This window comes from Mustela nivalis (genome assembly GCF_964662115.1).
Source record: "Mustela nivalis genome assembly, chromosome: 7".
In the NCBI taxonomy this organism is placed as follows: Eukaryota; Metazoa; Chordata; class Mammalia; order Carnivora; family Mustelidae; genus Mustela; species Mustela nivalis.
Window position 1 is genome coordinate 111,022,620 of NC_139026.1, and position 26,904 is coordinate 111,049,523.

At 43.2% G+C, this 26,904-nt stretch overlaps 1 protein-coding gene across 3 annotated transcripts in view; it reads right to left on the bottom strand.

Moving 5' to 3' along the window:
* MICAL3 (microtubule associated monooxygenase, calponin and LIM domain containing 3) overlaps positions 1–26,904 on the bottom strand; it is a 198,362-nt gene that overhangs the window by 72,760 nt on the left and 98,698 nt on the right. Inside the window, exons 14-23 of one of the 3 annotated variants that reach the window (XM_082738145.1) lie at positions 25,086–25,282; positions 23,014–23,126; positions 22,862–22,924; positions 22,203–22,376; positions 20,552–20,635; positions 17,329–17,427; positions 15,486–15,542; positions 13,024–13,131; positions 10,419–10,526; positions 9,619–9,805 (exon numbers count right to left, since the gene is read on the bottom strand). In XM_082738145.1, the coding sequence (XP_082594271.1) occupies positions 9,619–9,805; positions 10,419–10,526; positions 13,024–13,131; positions 15,486–15,542; positions 17,329–17,427; positions 20,552–20,635; positions 22,203–22,376; positions 22,862–22,924; positions 23,014–23,126; positions 25,086–25,282 (1,190 nt within the window). The remainder of the gene's footprint in view (positions 1–9,618; positions 9,806–10,418; positions 10,527–13,023; positions 13,132–15,485; positions 15,543–17,328; positions 17,428–20,551; positions 20,636–22,202; positions 22,377–22,861; positions 22,925–23,013; positions 23,127–25,085; positions 25,283–26,904) is intronic. The other 2 variants (XM_082738146.1, XM_082738147.1) reach the window with 2 other exon arrangements.

The following is a 26,904-nucleotide window of genomic DNA, read 5'->3' on the forward strand; positions in this document are numbered from 1 at the left end:
GAATGAAAGATAAAAACCATGTGATCTCAACAGATGCAGAAAAAGCATTTGACAAAGTGTAACACCCTTTCATGATAAAAACACTCAACAGACTGGGTTATAGAAGTAACACACACCTCAGTACAATAAAGACCATATACAACAAACCCATAGCCAACATCATTCTCAAAGCTGAAGGGCTGAAAACCTTTCCTCTCAGATTTGGAACACAAGGATGCCCATTCTCACCACTCCTATTCAACAAAGTGCTAAAAGTCCTAGCTGGAATAATCATGTAAGAGAAAGAAATAAAAGGCATCCAAATAAGAAAGGAAAGAATAAAACTGTCTTTGTTTGAGGATGATATGATCTTGTATGTAGAAAATCCTAGCCTAGACCCCAGCAAAATACCACCAGAACTAATCAATAACTCAGTAAAATTGCAGGATAAAAAATCAACACAAAGAAAGCAATTGTTTCTACACATTAACAACCAAATATCTGAAAAAGTAAAGAGAACAATCTCTTTCACACTAGCATCAAAAAAATAAAATACTTAGGAATAAATGTAATCAAGGAAGTAAAAGATCAACACACTGAAAACTACAAGACCTTGATAAGAGAGACTGAAGAGGACACAAACAAATGGAAAAATATCCATGTTTGTGGACTGGATGAATTAATATTAAAATGTCCATAATACCCCAAACCATCTAGAGATTCAATGCAATTTCCATCAAAATACCAAGGCCATTTTTCACAGAGGTAGAAAAAAATCTTAAAATTTATATGGAGCCACAAAAGACCCTCAACAGCTAAGGCAATATTGAGAACAAAGCCAGAAGCATCATAATTCCTGATTTCAAACTCTATCACAAAGCTATAGTAATCAACATGTTTTTATTGGCATAAAAACAGACACACAGACCAATGGAACATGCAGAAATAAACCCCAGTTTGAGAAAAGAGCCAAGCATACTTGATGGGACAAGGATGGTCTCTTCTATAAATGGTGTTGGGAAAACTGGACAACCACATGCAGAAGAATGTAAGTGTATCTCTGTATTATACCGCTTACAAAAACGAACTTGAAATGGATTAAAGATTTAAGTGTAAGGCCTGAAACCACAAAACCACAAGAAAACAGGGGAAAAGAAACTTGACACTGGTTTCAGGAGTGATTTCTTAGATATGACAGCAAAAGCACAAGCAATAGAAGTAAAATCTCTACAGTGGGACTACATCAAAATAAAAAGCTTCTGCACAGTTAAGGAAACAATCAACAAAATGAAAAGGCAGTATTTCTTCTTACAGAATGAGAGAAAATTCAAATCATATATCCAACAAGTGGTTAATATCCAAATATATAAAGAACTCCTATGACTCAACAACAAAAAAACTAACAACCTGATTTTTAAAAAATGGGCAGAATTGAAGAGATAGCTTTCCAAAAAAGGCTTGCAAATGTCCAACAGGTAGATTAAAAGGTGCTCAACATTACTAGTCATTAGGGAAATGCAAATCAAAACCACAGGTTATCCCCTCAAACCAGTCATAATGGCCATCATTAAAAAGAGAAGAGTTAAGTGTTAGTGAAGGTGTGGAGAAAAGGGAATCTTCATGAACTTCTGGTGGGAATGTAAACTGGTGCGGCCCTTACGGACGGCAATATGGAAGTTCCTCAATAAATGAAAAAAGGGGAAGGACATAAAAGTCAAAAGAAATCTACTTCTGGGTAGATAAAGAAACTGAAAATCAGAATCTTATAGAGCTATCTGCACTCTGATGTTCATTACAGCATTACAACGGCCAAAATATGGAAATAAACTTAAGTGTCTGTCAATGAGTGAATGGATAACAAAGATGTGGTACATGGACACAAAAGAATATTATCCAGCTATGAGAAAGAAGGAAATCCTGTCATTTTTAATAACTTGGATAGACCCTGAAGGCACTATGCTGAGTGCAGTCAGACAGTGAAAGACAAACACTGTGTGACCTCACTTAAATGCAGAATCTAAAGAAGACAAACAACGAGAAACAGAGAGCAGAACGGAGGATGCCAGGGGTTAAGGGGTGGGGAACATGATGAGATACTGGTCAAAGAGTAGAAACTTCCAGTTATAAGATTAATAAGCTCAGGGATCCAATGCACAGCATAGTGGTTATAGTTAATCATACAGTATTATATACTTGAATGTTGCTAAGGAAATGGACCTTAAAAGTTCTCACCATAGGGGCACATGAGTGGCTCAGTCACTTGGGCATCTAACTCTTGGTTTTGGCTTGGGTTGTGATCTCAGGGTTAGATCGAGCCCTGTGCTAGACTCTATGCTCAGAGGAGCATGGTGGTGGGGGGTGGTTAGAGGGAGTGGAGTGTCTGCTTGAGATTCTCTCTCTCCCTCCCCCACTGACCTGTGGGTACGTGTGTGTACATGCATGCTTGTTTGCTTGCTCTTTCTCAATAAATAAATAAATAAATAAACAAACAAAACAAACAAATCTTTTAAAAAAGAGAAGATTCTCACCACAAAAAAGAATTAGGAACTATGTGATATAATGCAGATGGTACCTAATACTATGATGGTAATAATTTTACAGTTTATAAAAGTATAAATCAACACCCTCTATACCTCAGACTTAAATACTGTTATGTGTCAACTATAGCTCAATAAATCTAGGGAAAAAAGGGGGAGGACATAAAAGTCAAAAGAAATAAAGGTGAGATGGCCTTTCTTTTCCAGAGCTGGTGCTCTGATTACTGTATCATTCCTCTTTTCCTTCAAGTAACTAACTTCTGTCTTCTTTTACCTGTACCCTGCCTCCCAACACTGATTAAATATTTTAGAAAAATGTAGTTTATGGATTTCATAATTTCAAATAATATTCATTATATAGCATGCTTTCTGAAATGGAATTTCCTATCAGCTCTTGGCACACAACCAGAACTCAGAGACACTACATCTATTGTCAGGAACACTGATGGCCAAAGGACCATCAGTCTCACTACTGATTTCTCTACAAGGGTTGTTGAATTATGAGTTATTTTTTTCAGCTTAGACAAAAATCTCTTATAATCTGTAATAAACCATTTCACTTTTGTGAATTTTAAGAAAGATTTTAATTTTTATTAGAATTTTTTAAAGTTTTTATTAGAATTTTTAAGAGAGAGAGCTTAAGTAAGGAGAGTGGCAGAGGGAGAAGGAAAAGCAGGCTCTCCAGTGAGTAGGGAGCCTGATGCTGGGTATGATCCCAGGACACTGGGATCATGACCTAAGCCTAAAGCAGATGCTTAACTGACTGAGCCACCCAGGCACCCCTCCCTTTTGTGAATTTTGGGGAAGATAAAATTTAATAAGGGCAAGACAGAATTTATTAGTGCTTGGATCACAGACTACTTTTTTGTCTGTTTTGTCTTTCTTTTTAAAATTTTACTTATTTGAGAGAGAGACAGAGCATGAGAGAGAGAACATGAGTAGGGCAAGGGGCAGAGGGAGAAGCAAACTCCCTGCCAAGCAGGGAGCCCGATGAGGGATTTAATCCCAGGACTCCAGGGTCATGACTTTAGCTGAAGGCAGATGCTCAACTAACTGACTGAGCCACCCAGGCGCCTGTACCTTATTCTTTTTAAAGAATGCTCCTGGGGCGCCTGGGTGGCTCAGTGGTTAAGCCGCTGCCTTCGGCTCAGGTCATGATCTCAGGGTCCTGGGATCGAGTCCCGCATCGGGCTCTCTGTTCAGCAGGGAGCCTGCTTCCTCCTCTCTCTCTCTCTGCCTGCCTCTCTGCCTACTTGTGATTTCTCTCTGTCAAATAAATAAATAAAATCTTAAAAAAAAAAAAAAAAAAAAAAAAAAGAATGCTCCTGGGGTGCCTGGGTGGTATAGTCTTGTTTTATTACAGTATCAGATAACTACAGTTATAGTTACTTTCATTCCTTTCTTCTATTTTTTTGCCTGCATTAGTTTGCTTTCTTCTACTAAAGTAGAATCCTAGGTTTTATTTTATTATTATTTTTTAAGATTTTATTTATTATTTGACAGAGAGAGACACACAAGAGAGGGAACACAAGCTGGTGGAGTGCGAGAGGGAGAAGCAGGCTTTCTGCTGAGCAGGGAGCCCAATGCAGGGCTCAATCCCAGGACCCTGGGATCATGACCCAAAGATCATGAGCCGAAGGCAGATGCCCAATGACTGAACCACCCAGGTGCCCCAGAATCCTAGGTTTTAAAATACAACTCAATAGGCTGAACTCCAGGGAGTCCTCACTGAATTCTGCTAGAGTATCCTAAATTAATAAAGAAAAGATGTTTAGGTTTCAAAGCAAGTCCCAAACCTAACCAAAAGCTAATTTTCAGGAAAAGTCCAGAAAATTGTTTTCTCTAAAAAGGTAGTATCATGTGATGGAAGGAACATGAGCACTGAAGTCAGATCTCAGTTTAAATACTGTCTCAACCACTCAATAGCCATGTGAACTATTTAGCATTTTGAAACATGTCTCTTCACGTAGAATATGAAGATAATACTCATAGGATGAGATAAGTAAATGAGAAATCATATTATGTGCAGGTACTCAATATCTCCTCAAACCCTTTCTGAAGCTCAATTTGATGGTACTTTTTGCTTCTTTGATTAATAACAAAAAGAGCTAATTTTATCTAATATTTACCGTGTGCCAGATAATATCATAACTATTGTAACATCTGCCAACACATTTAGTCCTCAGAACACAATAAGGTAGATACTGTTACTCTCCACCTTTTTCCAGGTGAGGCACAGAAGGGTTAAGCAACCTGCCCCAAGTGCCCCCACTCTGAACTTCACAGAAGATTTGAACCTGGGAAGCCTGGCTCCAAAATCTGTACATTTAGTCACTACTCTATGATGTCCGTCTCTATCAGTGAATACGGCCACACTAATGTTATAAACTAACCGCAAATTATGGTTGATTCTGCCAAGCCATTGATTTTAGATGGTCTAAATAAATTAAATCTTGGTAATTAAATATGGGCGTGACTGGAAAAAGAAATTAGAGGAAACAAATGGCTAAAGGGCAAGATTAAGGCATAATGGGCCATGACTCATTCATTCAACAGCTCACTGAATGCCATCATAGGACTGGTACTAATCTAAACACCAAGAATGTTCAGTCAAGAAGAAAGACTAGTCTCTGCTCAGAAGAGCTGAAAATGTGTAAATAAGCACCAGGTAGTGATGAGTAACACAGATTGGGAGGTCTGCAAATGCCTCTCTGGAGAGGGACTATGTAAGCGAAGCTGTGAAGGACAAGAAGCCCATCCTGTGAAGATTAGGAGGAAGTGCATTCCAGGAGAAGAGACAGCTAGAGCAAAGTTCCAAGGTAGCAGCAGCCTAATCAGGTTTATGAAATGGAAAGAAACCAATGTGGCAGGAGTAGAGCGAGCTAGGGGATAGCTGGTAGCAGAGAGGAAATGTAGGCTGGGGTAGACAAGCAAAGCTCTCAGCCTAAACGGATTCTATTTGGACTACAGCAGATGGTAAGGGTATAAAGCAGGAGGCTGGAAAGATCTGATTTATATCTTTTAAGATCCCTCAGTTGCTTTGTGGAAGCAGGCCATAGCAGGCAATGGTGGAGGCAGGGAGACCGGTAGTCCCGGAGGAAGATGCAAAGGGTGATCAGGGCAGTTGGTACTCGAAGAGACAGAGAGCAGTGGACTATTTCAGGCTTGTCGCTACCGATGCTGGCCCTTCTCGGACCACCTTAGCAGATAGTGGGTTTTCTCTCCTTGAGATGGAAGTTTAAGACCTGAAACACTGTCTGATTTAGAGTCATTGTCTTAAGACTTGGAAGCAGTTGGAAATAAACTAGTATTTGGCAAGAGAAAGAGGAGCTTAGTTTTAGGGCAGACTGCATCCTTTTAAAAGAGCTGAAATGATTCTCAATTTGCCAGTGTGGAGCTGACACAGGCACAGAGTCACTAATTCCAGAACATCTGACCTGGAGGGATCCCAGAGGTCATTTAGTGTAAACCAGCACTTACTAGTTTTGGGTGAACTTGAACAAGGAACTTATGACTTCTCCGAATTTGCTTTCTGGATTTGTAAAATTGCAAATGTAACTAGTTACTATATAGGGTTACTGTGATACTGTATAGGGTTGTTGTGAGGATGGAAGGACATGGTATGTGTTAGAGGGCCCACCACAGTGCCTGGGTTACTTCTTTTCTCCTATAAATGACCTATGATTTCCCCGTCTTTTTCTTATCTGAGGCCCTTCAGTTAGATTTCTGAGTCACACAGTAATGTAGAAAAAGAACAGACTAAAATTTCAGGATCCCTAAAATTCCATTCTTTTCTCTAGTTCACCTGTCCTCTGTGGAGGGGCTGGGGTTAGAATTTGGGGAATTGGTTTAGATCTGTTGTCCTCCCTGCCAGTGTGAACAATGCACTCAACCAACCTGGCCTGCCTCATCTGCTCCCAATGTCACGCTCATTCCCATCTGTGCTCCTGTCATTCTGTCGTTCTCTTGTCTGGCATGCCCTCTCTTCCTCCACTGAGACATTTTATATTTACTTATTGTCTCTCAGAGTCTAGCCCAAGGTCAGTTCAGTCATTCCTAAAAACTGGGAAGCTTCAGTGATTTCTTCTTCCTTTGAACTTCTGCAAAGTTAGAATCTGTATTTTTTCTCTGAGCCCTTAATTATATACTCTTCATCATTTGTTGTTGCTCCGTGTGCCCTTGTCTTATCAGGCCCATCAGAATGTAAGCTCCTTGGGGAACATTTTACCTTTTGTCTGCATCCTCAAGAGAATGTGGCAGAGATGAGTACACAATCAATGGGGATCTATTGGCTGGACCTTGAAGAATCTTCTTTCCAGACAGACTTCAGTAAAAGGCTAACTAAAATAACCTGAGCATTAAGGACAGTTAAGACACTGGTGGGCTCCACCTGCCAACCCCTATCCTTGGAGGTCAAAGGCATTACCGAAAGAGCACATGTGTGTGTGGAATGGTGCCAGAGAAAATCTGATACCTAAGGATATACTTTTGTTATTTAGGTAACTGTCTGAACTCTTCCCTCACAAGGTGGTGCTTTTTACTAATGTTACAAAAGGCAGGTATCATCATGGAAAGAGTTGGCTTTTCTCAGTTCATCACTTTGGCTCCTTTACTGCTACTTCTGACAGAGCTACCTATTTATCCATTATTAGCAGAGCCTGGATGACTGAGGTGACTCATAGGTGACTCCCTCTCCTATGTGACACCATCTTACTATCTCCTCAGTCAAAAATTACCTACCAACGTAGTAATGGATGTACAATACTGTAATTTATAAGACACACGTATCAGAAAACCAAATATATTTCTCATATACATTTGGTCAAGGTCCACAGTTCCTGACTCAGTTCCAAATACTTGAAATTTCCTAGATAAAGGCATCTTTTGCTGTAATAATTAAGGTGACCTTTAGACCCCACCCAAGGGCAGGGGTTGGTTGCCAGAAGGACGAACCGTGGGATTAGAGGGTACCCCAACTCTCCAGGGGAGAAGACTGGAGTTTGAATCAAACAATGCCCAATAATTTAGTCAAACATGACTGCAATGAAACCTCTGTAAAAACCCAAGAGGATGGGGTTCAGAGAATTTCTGGGTTGGTGAACACGCTGAGCTGCAGGGAGAGTAGTGCGTCCCTGGAAAGGTGCCCCATGAAAGCTCTATGCCCTTTTTCCAAACCTTGCCCTATGTATCTTTCCATGTGGCTATTGATTTATAGCTTTTATCATAGTCTTTAGCAAACTGGTAAACCTAAGTGTTTTCCTGAGTTCTGTGAGCCGCTCTAGCAAATGAAAAGAACCTAGGGAAGAGGTCACTGGAACCTCCAATCTGCAGTTGATGGGTCAGAAGCACAAGTAACAGCCTGGGGCTTGTGACTGGTGTCTTTTTTTTTTTTTTAAAGATTCTATTTATTTATTTGACAGAGAGAGATCACAAGTAGGCAGAGAGGCAGGCAGAGAGAGAGAGAGAGGAGAAAGCAGACTCCCCGCCGAGCAGAGAGCCCGATGCGGGACTCGATCCCAGGACCCTGAGATCATGACCTGAGCCGAAGGCAGTGGCTTAACCCACTGAGCCACCCAGGCGCCCCTTGTGACTGGTGTCTTAAGTGGGGAGTGAGGTGCAGTCTTCCAGGCCTACTTAACCTGTGGAATGCGATACTATCGCTGGGCAGAGTTGATAGGGTCAGAATTGAGCTGAACTCTCATACACTCTGTTGGTGTCAGAGAATTGCCTGGTGTTATGGGGCTTGGGGGGTAGGGGACTCCCCCCACTCCTAGATTGGAATCGGGTCAGAGATTCCAAAAAGGAGTCATATAATGCCACCTCTGTGAGGACTCCTGATAATCTAGGTGTTTTCATTACTTTTGAATCAGTAAGACTGCCTCTCATGAAGTTCCTTCAGCACTCCACAGGCATGAGTACAGTAATCATCAATGTCTTTGGTGACCAGTTCAATTAATCTTAAAGAGTTTTCAAATGACAGGCATGCCAGTCTGCCTCTATCTGTCTGTCAGGCTTTGTCATACATTTGCATAATTCCCCACTTTCTGCTCCATTAAGGTCTTTCATTATAAAAACAATACATGCCACAAAAGGCGAGGGCTTGACCACTCTGGTAAATTAGATTTAGATCCTGTTCAACAAGCTCTCAATTCATCAGAGATACACTGATGCTAGAGAGTGACATCCTTCAGAAGCAAAGTGTGAGAATCCAGGCGGCATGAGATCCAGGCTGTCACTGATCTGTGACAAGAGATAGGACTCTGACAGATCTGTGATTTCCCCTTCCCTAAAGTAAAGACAAGAAAAGCCTTATCCTCTAAAGAAGATGTGGTATATACACACAATGGAATACTATGCAGCCATCAAAAGAAATGAAATCTTGCCATTTGCGACGACGTGGATGGAACTAGAGCGTATCATGCTTAACGAAATAAATCAAGTGGAGAAAGACAACTATCATATGATCTCCCTGATATGAGGAAGTGGTGATGCAACATGGGGGCTTAAGGGGGTAGGAGAAGAATAAATGGAACAAGATGGGATTGGGAGGGAGACAAACCATAAGTGACTCTTAATCTCACAAAACAGAGGGTTGCTGGGGGGAGGGGGGTTGGGAGAAGGCGGGGTGGGGTTATGGACATTGGGGAGGGTATGTGCTTTGGTGAGTGCTGTGAAGTGTGTAAACCTGGCGATTCACAGACCTGTATCTCTGGGGTTAAAAATATATGTTTATAAAATATTTAAAAAAAAAAAAGCCTTATCCTCTTTGTGTCCCTTTTATTTTAAGATCCCACCCTGAAGTAAGAAACAAGTGTCTATGAAGCCAGGGAAGTGATTTAGGTAAACACATGCCATTCTCATTACCACCACTGCTGAGTAATTCTATGTTACAGCCTGGTGACTTTAGGGAAATATTTATAAGAAGGAGTCTCAGAGAAAAAAGAAACAAAGAGTAGAGGGAGATGGATGGGAAGGGTTAAGAGAGGCAGAAAAAATGTATATATATAAGAACGCAGTAAAGAGGCCCTAAGATCAGCTCACGTGGAAAATAGCGTCCCTAGGCCCAGTTTCTAAGTATGGCCTCAAGTGCAAATGGACTTACCGTCCTCGATGTCATAGGCATAGGCAGAGAGGCGCAGGGTGGTGGCGCAGTACTCGCATTTGAAGCAGCTCCGATGGAAGAACTTGCCCTCAGCACTCAGCCTCTCCATCACGTAGACCCGCTTCAGGCAGAAATAGCACGTGTCACTGCCTCCCAAGTTCTGTGGGAACTCCTTCTTTATTGAGCCCTGTAACAGGGGGTGGTGGGAGGCATGTCAGGGCAACACTTCTCAGGCTCACCTCCAGGAGGTGCATGACTTCTCCATATGTGAAACCAACCCTCACTGTGCAACTGTGCTTTGAAACAGACTAAGCTGGCTCCCTCTGCTACTGGCTCTCCCACAACACAGCAGAACTATAGCTGTGACTGTTACATGTGCCTTCTATGCAGCAAGCTGCAGAAGGCAGACTCTGAATTGATGTTAACCAACAGTTCAGAGGGAACCCCAGTTGGTTTTACAGAACTGCACAACAATCAAACCAAATTATTTTGACAGAACTCTGTTTAGAAGGTAGCATAAAAATACCTCTTCAGTGTTCACATGGTTCTACAGCAATCTGGGTCCCCTGGACTCTAGAGCAATCACTTTTAGAGATACTAAGTACGTTTTTCCACACGACATTCTAAACAACCACTCAGTCCTAGAAATTTAGTTACAAAATTCCGACAACCTTAAAAAAAAAAATTACCACATGGCAGATATTGGCTAGATATGTTACTAAGCTACTTAGAATTAACCAGGTTTATTTGCCACAGCTGTGCTATATCTAGACAGACAGTGCCCTTAATACATCTCTTACCAGTTCCTTCTTGTCTAGAAGGGTTTTGGGCTGTTCTTTCCTTTGAAGCTGATTGGCTATCTGCTCAGCCAATGAGCTCACTCCGCCCGTGTACATCTTTATATACTTCTATTGGTTGGAGATTATAAAATGACCAGAATGAAGGGAAATGAGAAGGAAAAAAATAAATAAATTAAGAAGACAGGGAAAAAAAATCTTTGAAAGGTATAAAATGAATACAAGGTGCAGCAGCAAACCATGCCAATACAGTGCCCACAAGCAGGGAAACTTGGTGGTAAGAAAAACGGGTGTCCTTGTCCACACAGATATATCAGCATTGGTAAGAATAATGGCTGCAGGAATAATTAAATTCAATAAGGGAGAATAGTCTTTCATGTCTTTTTGGAATATATAGTTCAGGGAGGTGGGAAGACAGGAAGGAAACAAATATAGAATGGAATAAGAAGGGCCTATATCCTAGTGACTCAAATTACATATAAAGAATGCAAGAGGAACAACTCCTACCAAGACGGCAAATGTCCAGATGAACAGCATGTTTCAAGCTGGGTCTGGGGAGGGCTTGGGAAGTTATTTCCTCATTTAGAAAGAAACCAAGCTCACTCCTGCAAGGCTGACTCTCCACTTGGGTAAAAGATGCCAACAGCCTAGTATTATTAGTGATGATCACCTTCCTTCTATTACTGTTTCACTCATAACCTATCACATGCATCAAATATTCCTGAAATTCATCTGTAGAATCCTTCTTGGCCCATTCTTCCTGTTGACATGTATGTGTTCTATCCGGGCACTACACACTACTGGGCTGGGCTTCTTAAACTCGGCTTCAGGAATCTAACATGCGCAGCCATGCAGACAAGTGGCTTGGTATAGTTTTGGGAAATCAGAATGCATTTTAGTCCAGGAGGGATTATTTTTTCATAGGTTGAAAAAAAGAGAAAAGAAAATATCCAACCAATTCAGTCCTCTTTCTAGCAATATGGAAGAAGTAACAAGAACCTACCAAATTTTGATTGTAAGCCTTCCTGCTAGGCAGCCTCGCTTTGAGCCTGTCCCAAGAGAATGAGGTCAAAGCCTTGCCGGCCATCCTTTAGAGGCTCCACAGCCACTCTTCCATGTGGAGATGGTCAGGACACCCTGTGTGTGTGATACTCCCTCTCGTAAATTATGTGCAGGCCGGGTTTGAGGAGTCCTCTCATTCTGACTGAGAAACACACCAGGTCCGTTGTCTTGGGGATGTCCACAACCCCATTAGGAAGTGGTGTGAATAGACAATACACACCAACCCATATGTACGAGAACTGCTAGCCTGAGCAACGGCATGGCCAAGGCTGGGCAGGGACAAAGAAGAGAAGCACCCTGGGGGAAAACTAACTCCGTGTGAACTCTACGAGAATAAGCCCAAGTGAGCAAACAATTCTCCAAGGTTCTGTTGGAACCAAGGAGTCAATTCTGTTTTTCAATTTAAAATAAGGGAGGTTTCCAAGGACTGGTGCCACTTGCTCATTAACTCCACAGCTTATACCGATTAGTAGTCGAGAAAAACAAGTGGCTCTAAAATCTAAACCTTCTTTTGCTGAGAGCTATCAGGGAAGCTCGTGCCTGGAACGGACTGGCACCAGGCAGAGCTGAGCTGATAGTTAGCTGACACTGAGGGTACGGGAAATTGCACTTCATTCTGCAGAAAGTAAGTGAGAGCACAGACCAGATGTCACACACGAGGCTGGAATGCCAAGCAAGCCCAGGGTCCTCACTGTTCAGCCAGGACCCTTTCCTCCCACCAGGAACCGGCATATTCAGCAAATACAGCCCAGGGCTGCCCGCGTACAAAGGTACTGGTCACATTCAGTTCTCAGCGATGTGGTAATATTGACAAGCATCCCCTCAAAAGAGGTGGAGACTCAAGTTCTATTTTTTCTGGCACGAAAAGCAGATGGTTTCCTTCTCCCCTCTCTTAAGAAATAGATTAACTGTAGCAATTGTTGGACTTACACTTTTGCCACCACACATACATATGCTTCCGCACACGTACTGCATAGACTGCTCGAGAACAGGAAACATAAACAGAAAGGGCAAAAAGACCCGCCAATTGCTCTCTAAACTACTCTATGGTTGGATCAGTTCCATTGTAGGAAATAGCAGGGCTCATTCTTCAAACGATTACAATTCAAGAGGCACCCACAATACTGCATAATCACCACTCCATGGAAGAGATTTAATTACACTATGGCTCATATTTTGTCATACATATTAATATGAGGACACCTGGAATTTAAAAAGCTAATGGCTAAAAAATATTTATTTTTATTTGATATACCTAAAATATTATAAAAGTGGGTTTATTTGACAGAATTTGATGCAATGAAAGCTAGCAGCCTCTGTAACTTTGGTGTATGCCTACAGACCTCATATGCAAAACAGAGAGACAGACAGACAGACAGACACACACACACACACACACACACACACACACACACACGTGGATTCCCACAGAAGACAGGCCAAAGTTAATAGCACTGCAACCTCATTGGGCTACACAGCATTTGTGTAGATGAACTGAGGAGAGGCTGAAGAGGAAAGAGCATTGCCAAGTTCCAGGCTGTGCTACCTGTCGGAGGGAGTCAGAGGAGGGAGAGGCAGGGCGGTTGGAAGAGCGGAGACTAAGAGAAAGCTCCCACTGGTCAACAAAAAATCGACGAGAAGGTTCAGGCTCTGGCTACAAAATACAAGATGGAGAAAAAAAAAAATCAAAGGAAATATTAAATAAAAAGTTACATACTGACCTGAGTGTACGGAATTTGGGAGTTTTAGACCTTTATCTAAATAGTAAATGAAGTAAAGAAATATTCTTAGCTCCCAAAAGCATTAATGTCGCATTCAAGCCTTCCATTCTGCTTTTAGCTCACCCTCGCCTCGTGCTTAAAGTGAAGCTCACTCTGGAACACGGTCACTCTAGTTGTGAGCTTCCTCTGAAAGCCTTGTCTTCTCCTGTTTGGTGGTTTTTACTCAATCCACCCCAAGTGGAAAACACTACCAGCCAGGAGGCGGGGAGAGGGCAAAGGTGGTGTCCTGCTCACACACACACTCTTTATGCTCTGCAGGGCCCCTCACTGGCGTGAGCTGGAACCTCTCCTGGGCAGAAGGAGATTCTACCATCTTATAAACAGTGAACAGAGATAGCAAATCTCGAGTGAAGCTGACTCCTTCTCCATAAAGGCCAGAAAGGTGGCTTTGCCTCTTCCTACTGCCAGTGCTCAGAGAAACTCTGCCTGCCAGCGAGCCAGCCAAATCCCAGCAGTGATCAGGAGAAAAGATCCCAAGTTTCCTGCAGACTGCATGCAGCATGTGTAACAAAAGTAAGCCACGATCCTCCATGACCCGTGCAGCCAAGAGCCATCCAGTCGCCAGAAGAGGAAGAAGAGGGCTAAAAGCTTTGGCAAGTGATAACTGCTTAGTTTCCTAACAGGTTCAGGATAAGGTATGTGCAGGGTAGAGGAAAGAGGTACTATCACGGTAGATATCACGCCCTCTGCCCTCTAGCTCCAAGCAGATCCATGGCACCCCCAGTTCAGTGCTCCCCACTAACTTCATAGCTTGAATGGGTGGCAACATAGAGTGTAACCACCCCTGCTCCATATGCTCTGCCAGCTCACTGGCCCTCTGCTCAACATGCAGGGCAGGCTCAGAAACATAAACCCAAGGCAGGGGTTGGGGGGGGGTGTTGGCGATCTCTGTAGAAGAGCACCACCCACCACAGAGAAACAAGACAGAAGGTTGCTCCCCCAGAGAAGGCAAAGCAGTGAAGGTGATGAGAAGACTGGGGCGGGAGGGTGAGGGAGCAGATGAGTGCACAGGCAAGATTATGGAACAGTGGAGAGAAAATCCTGGAAGAGAACATAAACGTAACTCTTAAAGGTATCTCGACAGGAATGCTGCCGTGAAGAATCCGGAAATCAGCTCATTGGGAAAATGCGACCTTTCCTCTGGGCACTGCAGCCCCAGACGTCTGATAGCTTCTCCCTGCCCATCTCTCCTTTTCCTGGACACACTTCCCTCTGTTCTTCTTTGCTTAGGCTCTGTTTCATGAAAAATCATCAGGACCTCCTTTAAGTATGAATTCCCTGAAATGTAGGGCTTGCCCGTCTCCAGGAAATGCCTACTTTTCTTTTTTGAGAGGAATACAGCCTAAGAAGAAGAAAGAAAGAGGCCGGGCGCACACAGTGTTTGTGGAAGGAAGCAGCCCCAGCAGAAGAGAAGGAGGCAGAGCAAGGCTGTGTGTGAGGAGGTGAAAGGGATGTCCTCTTTCCACCTCCACTCCGGCCTCTTCTCTCTCACCCAGCACCAATCCCTGTGTGGTCCTGACAACACACAGCCTATCTGCTTCTCGCCTGGTGACAGGGCCTAAGGAGATAGCACTAGCTTCCTTAGCTGTGACTCTATTTCTCAGAGAGCAAAAGCAGAAAGAGTGGTAAAAATAAAAGAAAAAGGCCCATGCGAAATTAAAAGATGATTCTTCACTCTTGCTGCAGAGCTATACCAACTCAGGGACTGGGTTTAAGGGTAACAACAACCCCCAAAGCTTCATAAAATAAGCAGGCTTTTAAAAAGGGGCATCTCTGCTGTTTGTCAAATGATACGATGTCCAGGTGTCATCAGTAATTGCCCCTTCAGTTTTTCAGAAAAGAATAGCTGAAGCTTTTCACTACGTACCCCATCTTGTTACCGCCTTCCTTCCTCTCCACCCTCTTCATACTTAGAAAATCCCCACACCAGTAAGAGCTTTGGCTCTCTCAGTATTTCTACTTCTAGACCCCAGAATGTCAAAAGATAGAAGCAAATGCCATCTGCTTATTGATCTGAATACTGGGCAGATGAATGCTCTCCTGTGAATGCTATTTACACAGGTCAATGTGGTTAGCAACAAGAATTCTTGCTCTTGGCTGGGTGACAAGAATGTGCAGAAAGCAAGGGGAGCAGGGACCATCCCCACCTTCCCTCTGCCCACCCCCCCACAGCGTGCCCCATCTGTTTGGCCCTCAGCATCCCATGCCATAGTTCATGCTCTTTTACCCTCTCCTGATGGGGACTCTGCTTGCCACGGCTGTCAGCATCAAGATCCCTGTATGTCTGTTGGCAACAAAGTAGAAACTTAAGCTCCATCCACATGTTCTATGTGGACCTACTAAGTGACAGTGCCAGAAATTCAGAATTCATTTCAACACATATTCCCTGCACCTGACATATCCCCACCCCAGGTAACCACAATCCCATCTATATCAAATCCCATAACCCTAGGACAACTCCTTGTCCAGCACTCTGTCCAACTGGCCTCCAGTGAGGTCAGCCACAGATATAAAGAACTATGGTTAGTACCAAAGTGGGACAAACGTATTTCTTTCACACAGTGGCACAAGATCAGAGGCATTAAATGGAAGGCTCAATAGGAGAGGCTGGTTAGGAGGGTGAAGTTTTCCACAACAAGACATTAGAAAGGAAAGGTGGGGAGATGGAAACTGGCTGGAACAAATGGCCATTACAACAGTCCAGAGGAAACTCCAGGGTGGGGAGTGGTCCCTGAATAGGAATACGGGACCAGAGCATTATTTGTTAAAGGGAGACATGGACAATGACTGGAAGCATTTTCAGTCAACAGGAATATGTATGTGACAGGGATGGAAATCCGGAAGACAGGCATATGGCTGCTACCACCAACCTGAGGAAACCACTATCAGCAATCACACAGGGAAAAGAAAGGCTACTCTTATCACTCTTTGGATTACTTCTGAGGATTCAGCTTATGGCCGTGTGCTGGTGGAAAAACTAATCCAAAGCTGGTAATGGGGGCCATGAGCACGTTGTCTCCACAGGCAGGATGAGGCCAGAGCTTGGGCTCAAGTCACACCCCAGATTCGACTCCTGGCTCCATTACTTACTGTATGAACTTGTACCAAGGGCTTTGGCCTCCCTATCCTATGCCTCAGTCTCCTCATCTGTAAAATGGAGGTGATAATAGTACCTGCCTTGTAGGGTTACTGTGAGAATTGGATGAGATAACACAGGAAGGGCTGAGACTACCACCTGGATCTAAGTGTTAGTTCTTAGTAGAGATAAGGCACAGCAAAATCGCTAAACGTATAGTGGCTCAGTTCTTAGACCCAGGAACACAGTATGGGTCTTTTCAGACACATTACTAGGGGTCACCTTTTAAATAAGCCACCTTAGTTGAGAAAATGTCTTTCCATAGCTCCTGCCTTTAAAATTAGTATTTTATTTTATACAGATATCCTACAAAGGTCAATATATATTCTATAAATGTACTTTATATAAGTATCCTTGTTGTCCCCTTTAATCATGTCTGTGGTTAACTGCTCTGAAAGCATTTTTTAAGTGAACTTCCTGGAGTGTGAGTAGGGTAGACAGGAAGGGCAGGTGTTTGTTAGCACAAGTTGGATAAGCAAGAAGCAGGGCTCTCAAAATCAGAAAGAACAAAACTCATAAAGTGAGGCCCTATAAAAGCCTTCCAAAAGACCATCTAAATATACCTCCTTGGGTAGCAAGACAAAAGTGGCTGCTTTAAATGAGGTTACATAAAAATGTGCTGCTCTTCAGGGCTTTTGGACTTTGCATCTGCGACAAATATAGTTTTAGTCTGTGCTTGCATAATTGTTTTCCTATGATATGGGACTAGATTCAAACAGCCAGGGTTTGAATGTATTATGTGCCATCCTGGGGTCTGATCTGGAATTGCTCATTTGTAGTAATAAGGTTGCTTCTGCTACAAATGCTCTTTCTGTTTTTTAATTGTTAGTTCTGAAAAGATGGAATCCTGATTTGGTCTCCACCCTAGCCACCTACACAGGCAGGCAGGCAGGAAGACAGAGACGAGGACCACGGAGCATGCAGAGAAGATCACCTGCTGGCTGCCACGCGCCCCACAGGGAGGTGGAGTAGGGGAAGGAGAGAGCGTGATCACTTTTTTGGGGCAGGTCCGAGAATGCTCCTTTTCCAGTCGCTTTTACACCAACAGACACAAATAGAGAGAACATTGGTGAAACAGGGGCCACATTTAGGCTGGTTCTAGAAGGATTAAGAGCATTTACCAAAGACATCCCTCCCGTGCCTCTCTGTCCTCCATGACAATTGCTGTGTGGTCAGGGAAGATGGCTAGTCACAGTCAGCGACTGTGCTATCTGGTAAGTGCAGATCACATGGGTCATCTCTGCAGCTGGTCTTGGGACAGAACTTGCATGTAATACTTTCTAAATGCCAGGGATCAAGGATATATCCTTTGTTGGTTTTATCAGGGAAGTTGAGGATAGAAGAAATGAGCTCAGATGTAGGTAGAGAGAAAGGGCACACAGGCCGACCATCACAAGGGGAGTGTGGAGACCCGCCCCTGAGGGCTCGGTCACCTGTACACCCACCAGCAGCAAAGCAGCATGCTCCCTGAGTGCCAACTGAGACAACACCCTGCCATGGCTTCCTTCTCCTTAGCCTCTGGAGTGCACTTAAAAGGTTCTGGAAAACCACCAGGGAGATAGAAGAAAGTACAGGAAACAGAATATAAGAAAATAAGTATATCTGTCACTAACTGAACACCATATATATCCATGGATTATTTCCCCTTTCTCCCCCTCTCCATTGTATTCCCTTATACATCTGTGACTTACAGAACTTTTCGGTGCTTAAGAAACAGTTACTTATTTCCAGACCAGAGGAATCCTCCATTTCCTCATGCCCACAATGACCACGTGGGGCAGCACACAGGGGGAGCCCAGGAGGGAGAAGAAGGTGTGGAACTTGTAGGGCCCGGGGAAACAGACCCCCCTCCCCGGTTTGTTCCCACCTCTCACGACAATTTACTTCCAAATCAAGACTGGTTAATATGCAGAGTTTGCCTGCTGGACCCATTTCTGAGAACAAATGGCAGAGGGGTGGGGAGGGAAGAGCCGAAGTGTTTATTTATATAGGAAGGTAAAAAAGAGAAGCCACTGGCAAGCCAACTATTATTCATTTTCCCTCTTCTATACCATGACTGAAGTTAAAGCTGATCCTCATGCCACCTCAGCCACCAATGATTGCTTTGCCACAACCTCCTGCCTCAAGTAAAATCTCTTCAAGAGAAACAGAAAGTGAGTCACTGTAAGGTCTGGCTGGTAAGCCCCTCATTCCTAAAGGGAGCTAATGAAGGCCATCATCAGGATGAGTCAGAAACAGAGGGCCACTGGAGCACCCCACCGGAGTTCCTCTGTTCCCATGTTTCTGGAACACCAGCATGTTCCTGTTCTCTCAGGAGATAAACTGACAGGGCCAAGACTCATAATGCCATCCCTGATTTAGTGTTGAGGAAAAATTACATGTAACTGTGAGTTACAGTTCTTTCATAATGAAGTAAATTTACAATTCCCAACTCTATCCAGCAACGATCTAATAGGATTTTCATGGCTCATCGTTTTTCACTTACCAAGATCTACCCAGATACTCCTTCCAACTGTAATCTCTGGTGCCCACTCCAGAGAAGCCAGGTTTGACTTCAAGGGCTCTATTCTGCTGCTTGTAGAGCTGAGCAATATTTTACTTCATAAATTACCCAGATGACAACCTAGCTGTTATGTCTCCATGTAGCACCGTGCACAAGGTCAGAGGCCATCAGATACTTCATGAATAGGAGAAACACAAGCAGGCCCACCAACACCAAGCTCCTGATGCCCCTTCAGTACAGCTCCATCAGGTGATGAGCTGACATGCCGCTCTTCACGGGGGACAGAGGCTTGGCTGAGCCAGGCTCCTTGGTCATACTTACTACCCTCGAGACTTCCCAGCAAGCCAACCCAAAGCTGCTCTGGGCACATGACATTTAAAGTCATCTGTTCATCCACTACACGTGTTACAACTGACTTCCCTTCCCCTTTGCTCTTCCTATGTCAGGTGACCTTGATGAATACTGTCAGAATCCAGAGTTTGGGGGTATCTAGAGTTCACTTTCTCCGTTAGCAGATCCTCAACTAAAAATTACCTTTCCAATCATACATTCCACCTAGACTTCAAGGCAAAGGGTAAGAAAATAAAACGGGTTTTCCAATGAGTTTTGTTTGTTTTCCAGAAGACGTCCTCCAAACACAGAGGAGGAAGCAGCTTGGCTTCTGTTGTGAGTATGAACATTGTTCCCCAGCTTCCATCTCAGCCTCCTGGAGCCTGCCTTCAATGTGGCATATTATTTAAAAGAGGTTAGAAAGGAACTTTTGCCCTGAATGTAATTCAAATAAAATCCATTTGCCACTCCCCAGCACCTCCCAGCAATAGCTGGCACTCTATAGCACAAGAAGAAATCAAGAGTCAGCTCACCTGAGCTCTCAGAATCTTAGTCCTAGATGATACCAAACCACAAGACAGAGAATCCAGGCTATACTTACTAGAGCAGGACTTTGCTCAACTGTGACTTGGGAGAAAATACAGTAGAGGCCCCAATGCTACTAATGGGTTTCCTATTATCAACCAGCTGACATCCCTCCACTCACTTCTTCTGTCCTATCCAATACTGCTTAGACGCAGCCTTCTAGGAGATCCTGTAAAAACTTTACTGAAAATTTTCAAGGTGTATGTTAAATGGAGATAAAACGCCAAGAAAATACCCATGATCATCTCTGTTGAGGGTCTGAAACAAATAAAAATCATAGTTCAAGATATTTCTTGGCTAACATTTCCCTATTTAACATGAAAGGCTCTACTGCCCCAATTCTCAGCCTTGCTGAGTTCAGGATTCTCCCTCCATTAGTTACAAGGACACATGTAAGCAAAAAGTCAACTTGGGTCAAAGGTTACAGTGGTAAAGTGGAGAAGCTAAGGTACCTGGAACAACTTCCCACAGAGCTTCAGCTAATTTCAACACCAAATTACCCCCACTCTTTTAACTAATTTCTCAAATCCCAAGGAGTTAAACAAATCAAGCAATACAATTAGCACTGTCTGTTAAACCGTTCCCCAAAGCTGCTACTCAAATGAGTACAAAAGCTTCCTGTCCTTGGGAGCCAGGATTCTAAAGTGTAGGCCTCAGCCCTGGCTGGCTCTGAGGGATGAGCAGGTTGGGAAGGCCCAGGGAAGCAGCACCCATTTTGGCCCCTGGACAGTTCCTTTACCTGTTTCCACTGGGGGGTGGGAGCAGGGTGACCCTGCTCAGGTAGGCAGCAGGACGGCTGGCTGACCCCACGCTCTTGTGTCGGCTGTGACACACAGGCCAAGTATGGGTGGGGGACAGGACATGGAGACAAAACAAAATAAAATACATTAAGGTAGGAGAAGACACAAAAAAGATAATGGTGGACAGACACACATCTATGAGGAGGGAGTGGGAACAGACACAGAATTAATTCTTAGAAAGTTACATTTACAAAGGAAATAAAATACCCCACCCCACAAACCAAAAGCAAATGCAAAAGGAAAAAAATGAAATCAGAAGCTGCAATTTTCACTCTCCTCTTCCCTAGCTCAAAGCTCTGAACCTAAACTACTAATTCTGGTTTGGAAAACTAAACCTTCTACTCAAAATGAGGAACACAACCTTCTCTTAGGGGCAAACTTCCTCCCAAGGAGAGCTTTCCAGACCTCCTGAGATGGGGCAGATCCCACAGTTGCCAGAGCTGCAACCTCAGATGTCTACCAATGAACAGTATTTATTCCTCTCTATGAGCCACAATACATACGACTGGAGTGTAAAAATTAATAACCAAAGGCTAAATGTGGGAAGAAGTTAATTCTGGCCAGACTCCAAGCAAAGTCAGTACCTCCTTCACCCCTGAACCTTGGAACAATGGCTGATATGTATGGAAAAAGCTGAAGAAAGAGAGTAAAACAATAAAAAGAATGGGCTCCCTTTCCTTTGGATGTTCTCTCAGGTCACTGGGAGCTCTGTCAGAAACTTCCTGTGCTTATCTCCAAATCCCAGCACCTCCTCTTATAAGAAGTCTCAGTGACTTTCAAATAAGCAAGAGGGGAGGGATGACCTAACAAAGACATCTCAAGTCAAATGCTCCTGTCTAGCACTCTCAAGTTAGTATCCATGATGACTCTTTAAAATGTTCATAATTCCTGACCTAGTTCAAGGATAGCCTATGAAAACCATCCACAACACACAAAAGAAGATTTCTCACAAGAACATTTTTTATCTTTATACTTCATCATGAAAGATGAACAACATCAAAAACATCCAACACCAGAGGAAGATTTAAGAAAAGCACGGACACACATGTATTGGAAGATGCTTGTAGAGTTTGGAACAACATGGGAATATGCCCAAAGTTACGTGAACAAAGCAGAACAGAAAGTGTATCTTCCAAATGACCTCAACTATAAAAACAAAAATGCACTGAAAATAGACAAGAAAGAAATATAAAAAAATGTTAACAGAATTAGAGGTGTTTTGATTACCTTTATTATTTTCTCCAGCATTTTCCTCAGTAAGCATCTATCTCTTTCATAATTCGAATTGTGCACATATGTGAGCATATAAATATGTATAGACATTTATAAAACTTCAAATCCCTCTTCTGGATTTTTGCCACAGACACCTCAGACATGAATGGTGAGGAGAAAGCAGTGCTGAAAGCATGGGAGGAGCTTATCAAAAGCTTTTCTCGGCCACAGTCAGACAAGGAGAAAACCAGACACAGTCATGAGGGTGTGAACGCTCGGCTGAGACACACGCTGTCCCACTTCATTTGACTGAGAAGATCCCTCCTTCTTAAATGGCCAGACCAAGCATGAATGGGTGAGATACGAAGTGGGGCTTACCTGTCTCCTCATGCCAGTGGACTGTGGGGGTGCATTCTCTTCAAATTTGGCCAACAACTGGGTCGCCATGTACTTCACTTTGTTCTGATTGCCAAGGGCCACATCCATCCTCCTGTCTGTCAGGGTGCTCACCAGTGTGGGCCTTCCTCCTCTGTAACCACGGGGCACATCCTCCTGACAAACACCAACACCCAAGAACTGGCCTTGGTTAAGAAGTCCCCCACAGATGCCCTTCCCTCAAAGGAGTACAGCCAGTGCCTGGCATAGCAGCTGCTATTTTTGCTTTAGTTAAGCTTAACAGCTCTCTTCAAGGTTCTAAACTCCAGAGGCAGTCAGCAAGACTTTGGTGCATGGGGCAGTATAAAGAGGTACCTGGACTTGGGCTGGTGTTGTCCTATCTCAAGAAAGCCACTGTCCCCAGCAAAATGTAAAATTCTGAAGAGAGAGGAAAGCACTAGTGCACACACGTGTGTGTATGCTTCCTTAGATGCTCTCCAAAACGCTGTACAAAGGCAAGAGCCTGCTGAAAAAGCAGCTGCTCTCAGAAATTCTCATAAAAATGAATATGAAAAGATCTAGCAATATCAATTTGGAAATTAATTTCAGCCCCAATGGGCAATTCAGTATGACCATTCTAGCAAATCCCAGCTAAATCTTACCTCTTCCGATTGACTAGTCTTTCTCCTCTTTCCAGCACCATCCAAGTCCTTTTCCTTTTTATCCTATATCAAGAGAGGAGGGAGACTGCATTATCCTAGCCACCATACCTCACCTATAGCTTTGTAGCAGGTCAAAAACCTCCTCCATTTACCTTGGGAGAACGCTTCCGAGAGATGGTCTGCCCAAGTTTGCTGAGGAAGGAGATGGGGGATTTGGTGCTGGCTATAAGAACTGCTTTGTCCTCGGCATTTAGGTCCAGGGCATCTGTGAACAGGAAGTAATGTTGAGCACAGCCCTGGAGGGGGCTTCAAAGTACTGACCAGAACTACACTCCTTGCAGGTGGCTCACAGAACCCCAGAAAACTTTAAAGGTTCATCTGCGGGACGCCTGGGTGGCTCAGTTGGTTAAGCAGCTGCCTTCGGCTCAGGTCATGATCCCAGCGTCCTGGGATCGAGTCCCACATCAGGCTCCTTGCTCCGTGGGGAGCCTGCTTCTCCCTCTGACTCTGCCTTCCACTCTGTCTGCCTGTGCTCACTCTCGCTCGCTCTCTGACAAAGAAATAAATAAAAAATCTTAAAAAAATAAATAAATAAAGGTTCATCTGCTCTGACAAAAGCAAAAGGAACTCAGTAAAGAAATGCACACTATGGTCTGAATGTTGAGCTTTCTTCTCCATCCATGTTAACAAAACCAACTCTTTTTTCCAATCCACTACAGTCACAAAACCCTCCACTTTTCGCTTTTCAAACATTGGAATCTGCCTATGATTGTTAGTTACAAAAGACTGCTAAAGCCTCACTGTTGTGATAAAAACTTCAAGGTAGAGGGAGAAAGGGAGGAAGGGTACATAGCTCAGGGTCACTGGCTTTGATGATGCAGGCAACCATGTACACAGGCACACATAAGAGGAAGGCTCTCCCTAAACAGGGATTTGATTTGAAAGTTGTGGATTCCTGTTGTAAGAACTGCATATCTGATCAGAAAAAGCTACGGACATCTGTAAGAGTACACAGGCTAGAAGACACTGTGGAACCACAAACTCTATGGATTGTAATATTTTATTAGTAATAACAGTAATTTAAAAAGTAATCAAAATGAATAATATACTGCTGATATTAAATGCCTGTTTGCCAAACACTCTCTTTAGCTCATCAGTTTCATGTTATATGTACATAAAATCCAGTTTATGGATGGCGAAACTGAGGCACAGGGAAATTTAGTAACTTGCCTAAGGTCAAACAGGTGCAAGTACTGGGAAGTAAATCCAGTTTGGGTACCACGGTCAACACTCTAAAGCAATATGTGTACTGACTTACTTCAAGGGACAATAAATGATAACAGGAATATTTTTGGTAGCATTTTGGTAGACTGAGGCAGCAGGCTAAGGGCCAAAGACTTGGAAAAACACTAAAAGGTTGGAGAAGAGAGAGAAGCCAGAAAAGGAACAGTTACAGAAGAAAGAGAATGAAGCTAACAAGTACAGGACCACAGAGGCCAATGAGAAGAGAGAATTTCAAGAAAAAGAATACCATTCCATAGTGCTGAATAATGCAGAAAAGCCAAGTGAGTGAGAGAAGCAAAAGGAGAAAAGAATGCAAATTCGATGATTCTTCACGACTGTAAATAGTTTTTGGAAGAGCAGTTAAAACAGAAGCCGGGGGGTGCCTGGGTGGCTCAGTGGGTTAAAGCCTCTGCCTTCAGCTCAGGTCATGATCAGGCTCTCTGCTCAGTAGGGAGCCTGCTTCCCCCGTCTCTCTCTACCTGCCTCTCTGCCTACTTGTGATCTGCCAAATAAAATCTTAAAAAAAAAAAAAAAAAGAAGCCAGGTCGCAAAGTGTTGCGAAGTTTAGGCCTTAGGAGGCAGAGGTCCTACTAAGAACAAACCACTTTTTTAAAAAAGGCTGGCTCTGAGAGGAAGGGTGTAAGGAAGTAGCAGAGTCAAGGAAAACATTTTGCAAAGGAATGATTTTTGCAAACCCATAGACTTAGTGAGAAAGATTTGGGGAAAGAAATAATGGCTGAGAACACACTAGTCAAGAAGGAAAAAATAATGGAGCAAAGTTCCAGGGCCTTACCCAGACTGCCAACCAATAATAATACAGAGTAAGTGCAGGTTTGCTTCTGGTGGTACTAATAAAGGACGTGGTTAGAAGGGAAGAAAGAAAAGCCAGGAAAAACAGAAAAAATGGAGGCCTTCCATATCCGTGCCCGCCAGCCCTTACCACTGGACGGGAGTGAGTCCTTGAACATCTCATAGAACTGAGTCAGGTACATCACCATAGAAAGCTTGTCAGGCTCCCCCACCGAGGCCATTTCTTTGCCTGTCATAATGGGAGAAATGCCCAATTCCTTCTCAGCAATATCAAAGGCCAGCTGGTTATTCTTCTCCACATTTTGCTCATCCAAAGAATCAAAATCTCTAAGAAAAACAGAAGGAGAAAAACATAAGAAGGGTTGCTTATCCTCAGGCCAGAAAACACAGTATCAGTAGAGTCATCATCATTTTCTTCGTCTTCCAGCTAAAATCCAGGGTGCGGGGTTTACTGCAATTTGAGAGCCAACCTGCTCTTCTCCCCTTTTGGTCTCCTCCCTTACACCAATAAAATGCAAATCACCCTCAAGGAGAAGAAATGACTAAAGATCTACCCAGAAAGTAAAAAAGGAGGGAAAAGTTGAAGAACTACTCTCATTTTCCCAATAATGTAAACTTCTTACTAATAGGTAAGCCCAAGAATAGGAACTATCTTTAATATGTATCCTCTTGTACCTTGTATGTGATCTGTACATATTACACTAATGCTCGATAATGATGAATATCCTATTTGGATCAGACTGCTTCTAAAGGCTTAGGACTATCACTCGCTGTGTCATTTGGACCAGACGAGCTGTTGATGCACTCAATCAGCTCTGGTAAATCTTATTCAGCCTTCTACATGAAGGGAAATTCCAAAACCTTCCTCAAAAGATGTTTCTGAGGCTAAATTTCCCGTTTTCCCAAGTACTTAAATGAACAAACACTTTCCGCTGTGTCTCAAACTTCTTGCCATTCAATGAAGTAAAGACCGAGACCATTCTTCTTTAAGGGGTGATTTCAGATCAACTGGCAGGCCTTATTTTGTGTTAACTTACTACTGACTCTGTAGCAAGGTTTTCATTTTTCTAAATGCTTTTTCTTTATAGATTAAGTCTATCAAACCAGGAAGGCCTCATCCTGAATGACCTTATTGTAGTCTAAACGGTGCCAAATCACCTACCCCCGCTGCTTTGTGTCTGTTACATGGAACTTCCCTAGACCTTCTGCAGGCAGCCTTCTCCCTCTACCACCCCCCAACCTCACCTGCTAGCTTCCCTTCAGCTCCTTTTGCCTCCACCTCCTTTTCTTTCCTGCCTTCCCTTTGGAAGAGAACAGATTCACCCAGTCTTCTGCCATTCATCACAATCCTTCTGAAAGTACTCCTTTTTCTTCTCCTGTCCTTTCTTGATGGGGAGGGGGGAACCCTACATTCATTTACCAACCTTTGCATTACCTATGGGACAGGAGCACTGGAGATCACTTAGCTTTATCTAAATAAATCAGAAATTCTTATTCCAAAACCATATATGTAAAGCAGTTTCTAGTAGCTCTGGCCTTATTAATTTATAACCTAATATAAACAGGAACTATGTTTCTTAGGTTTCCTTAAGCAATCATTAAAGCAAATGCACAAATTTGGGCCCTAATGAAAAGGACAGGCAGCCAAAATAATTCAACAGTCTTTTCTCCTGTTTCTGGATCTTCCTGTTTGGCTTCCATGGTAACGAATGCCTATGGGAGAAATCTGAAGGCACTGGTCTCTGTAATTGACCTGGGGTCATCCTACTGTAGTGATTTTGCATTTAGGTGAGTAAAGAATGGCCAAAAAAGAGGGTGTCACTGATATAAGCGAGTTAAGGTGGCCTGAATCTTATGGGCCTGGGCATAGTATATTTGCAAAAGGCACAATTCTTAACAGAGAAAATACCAATGAACCATGATAAATTGGTAAGTATTCACTGCTTTCG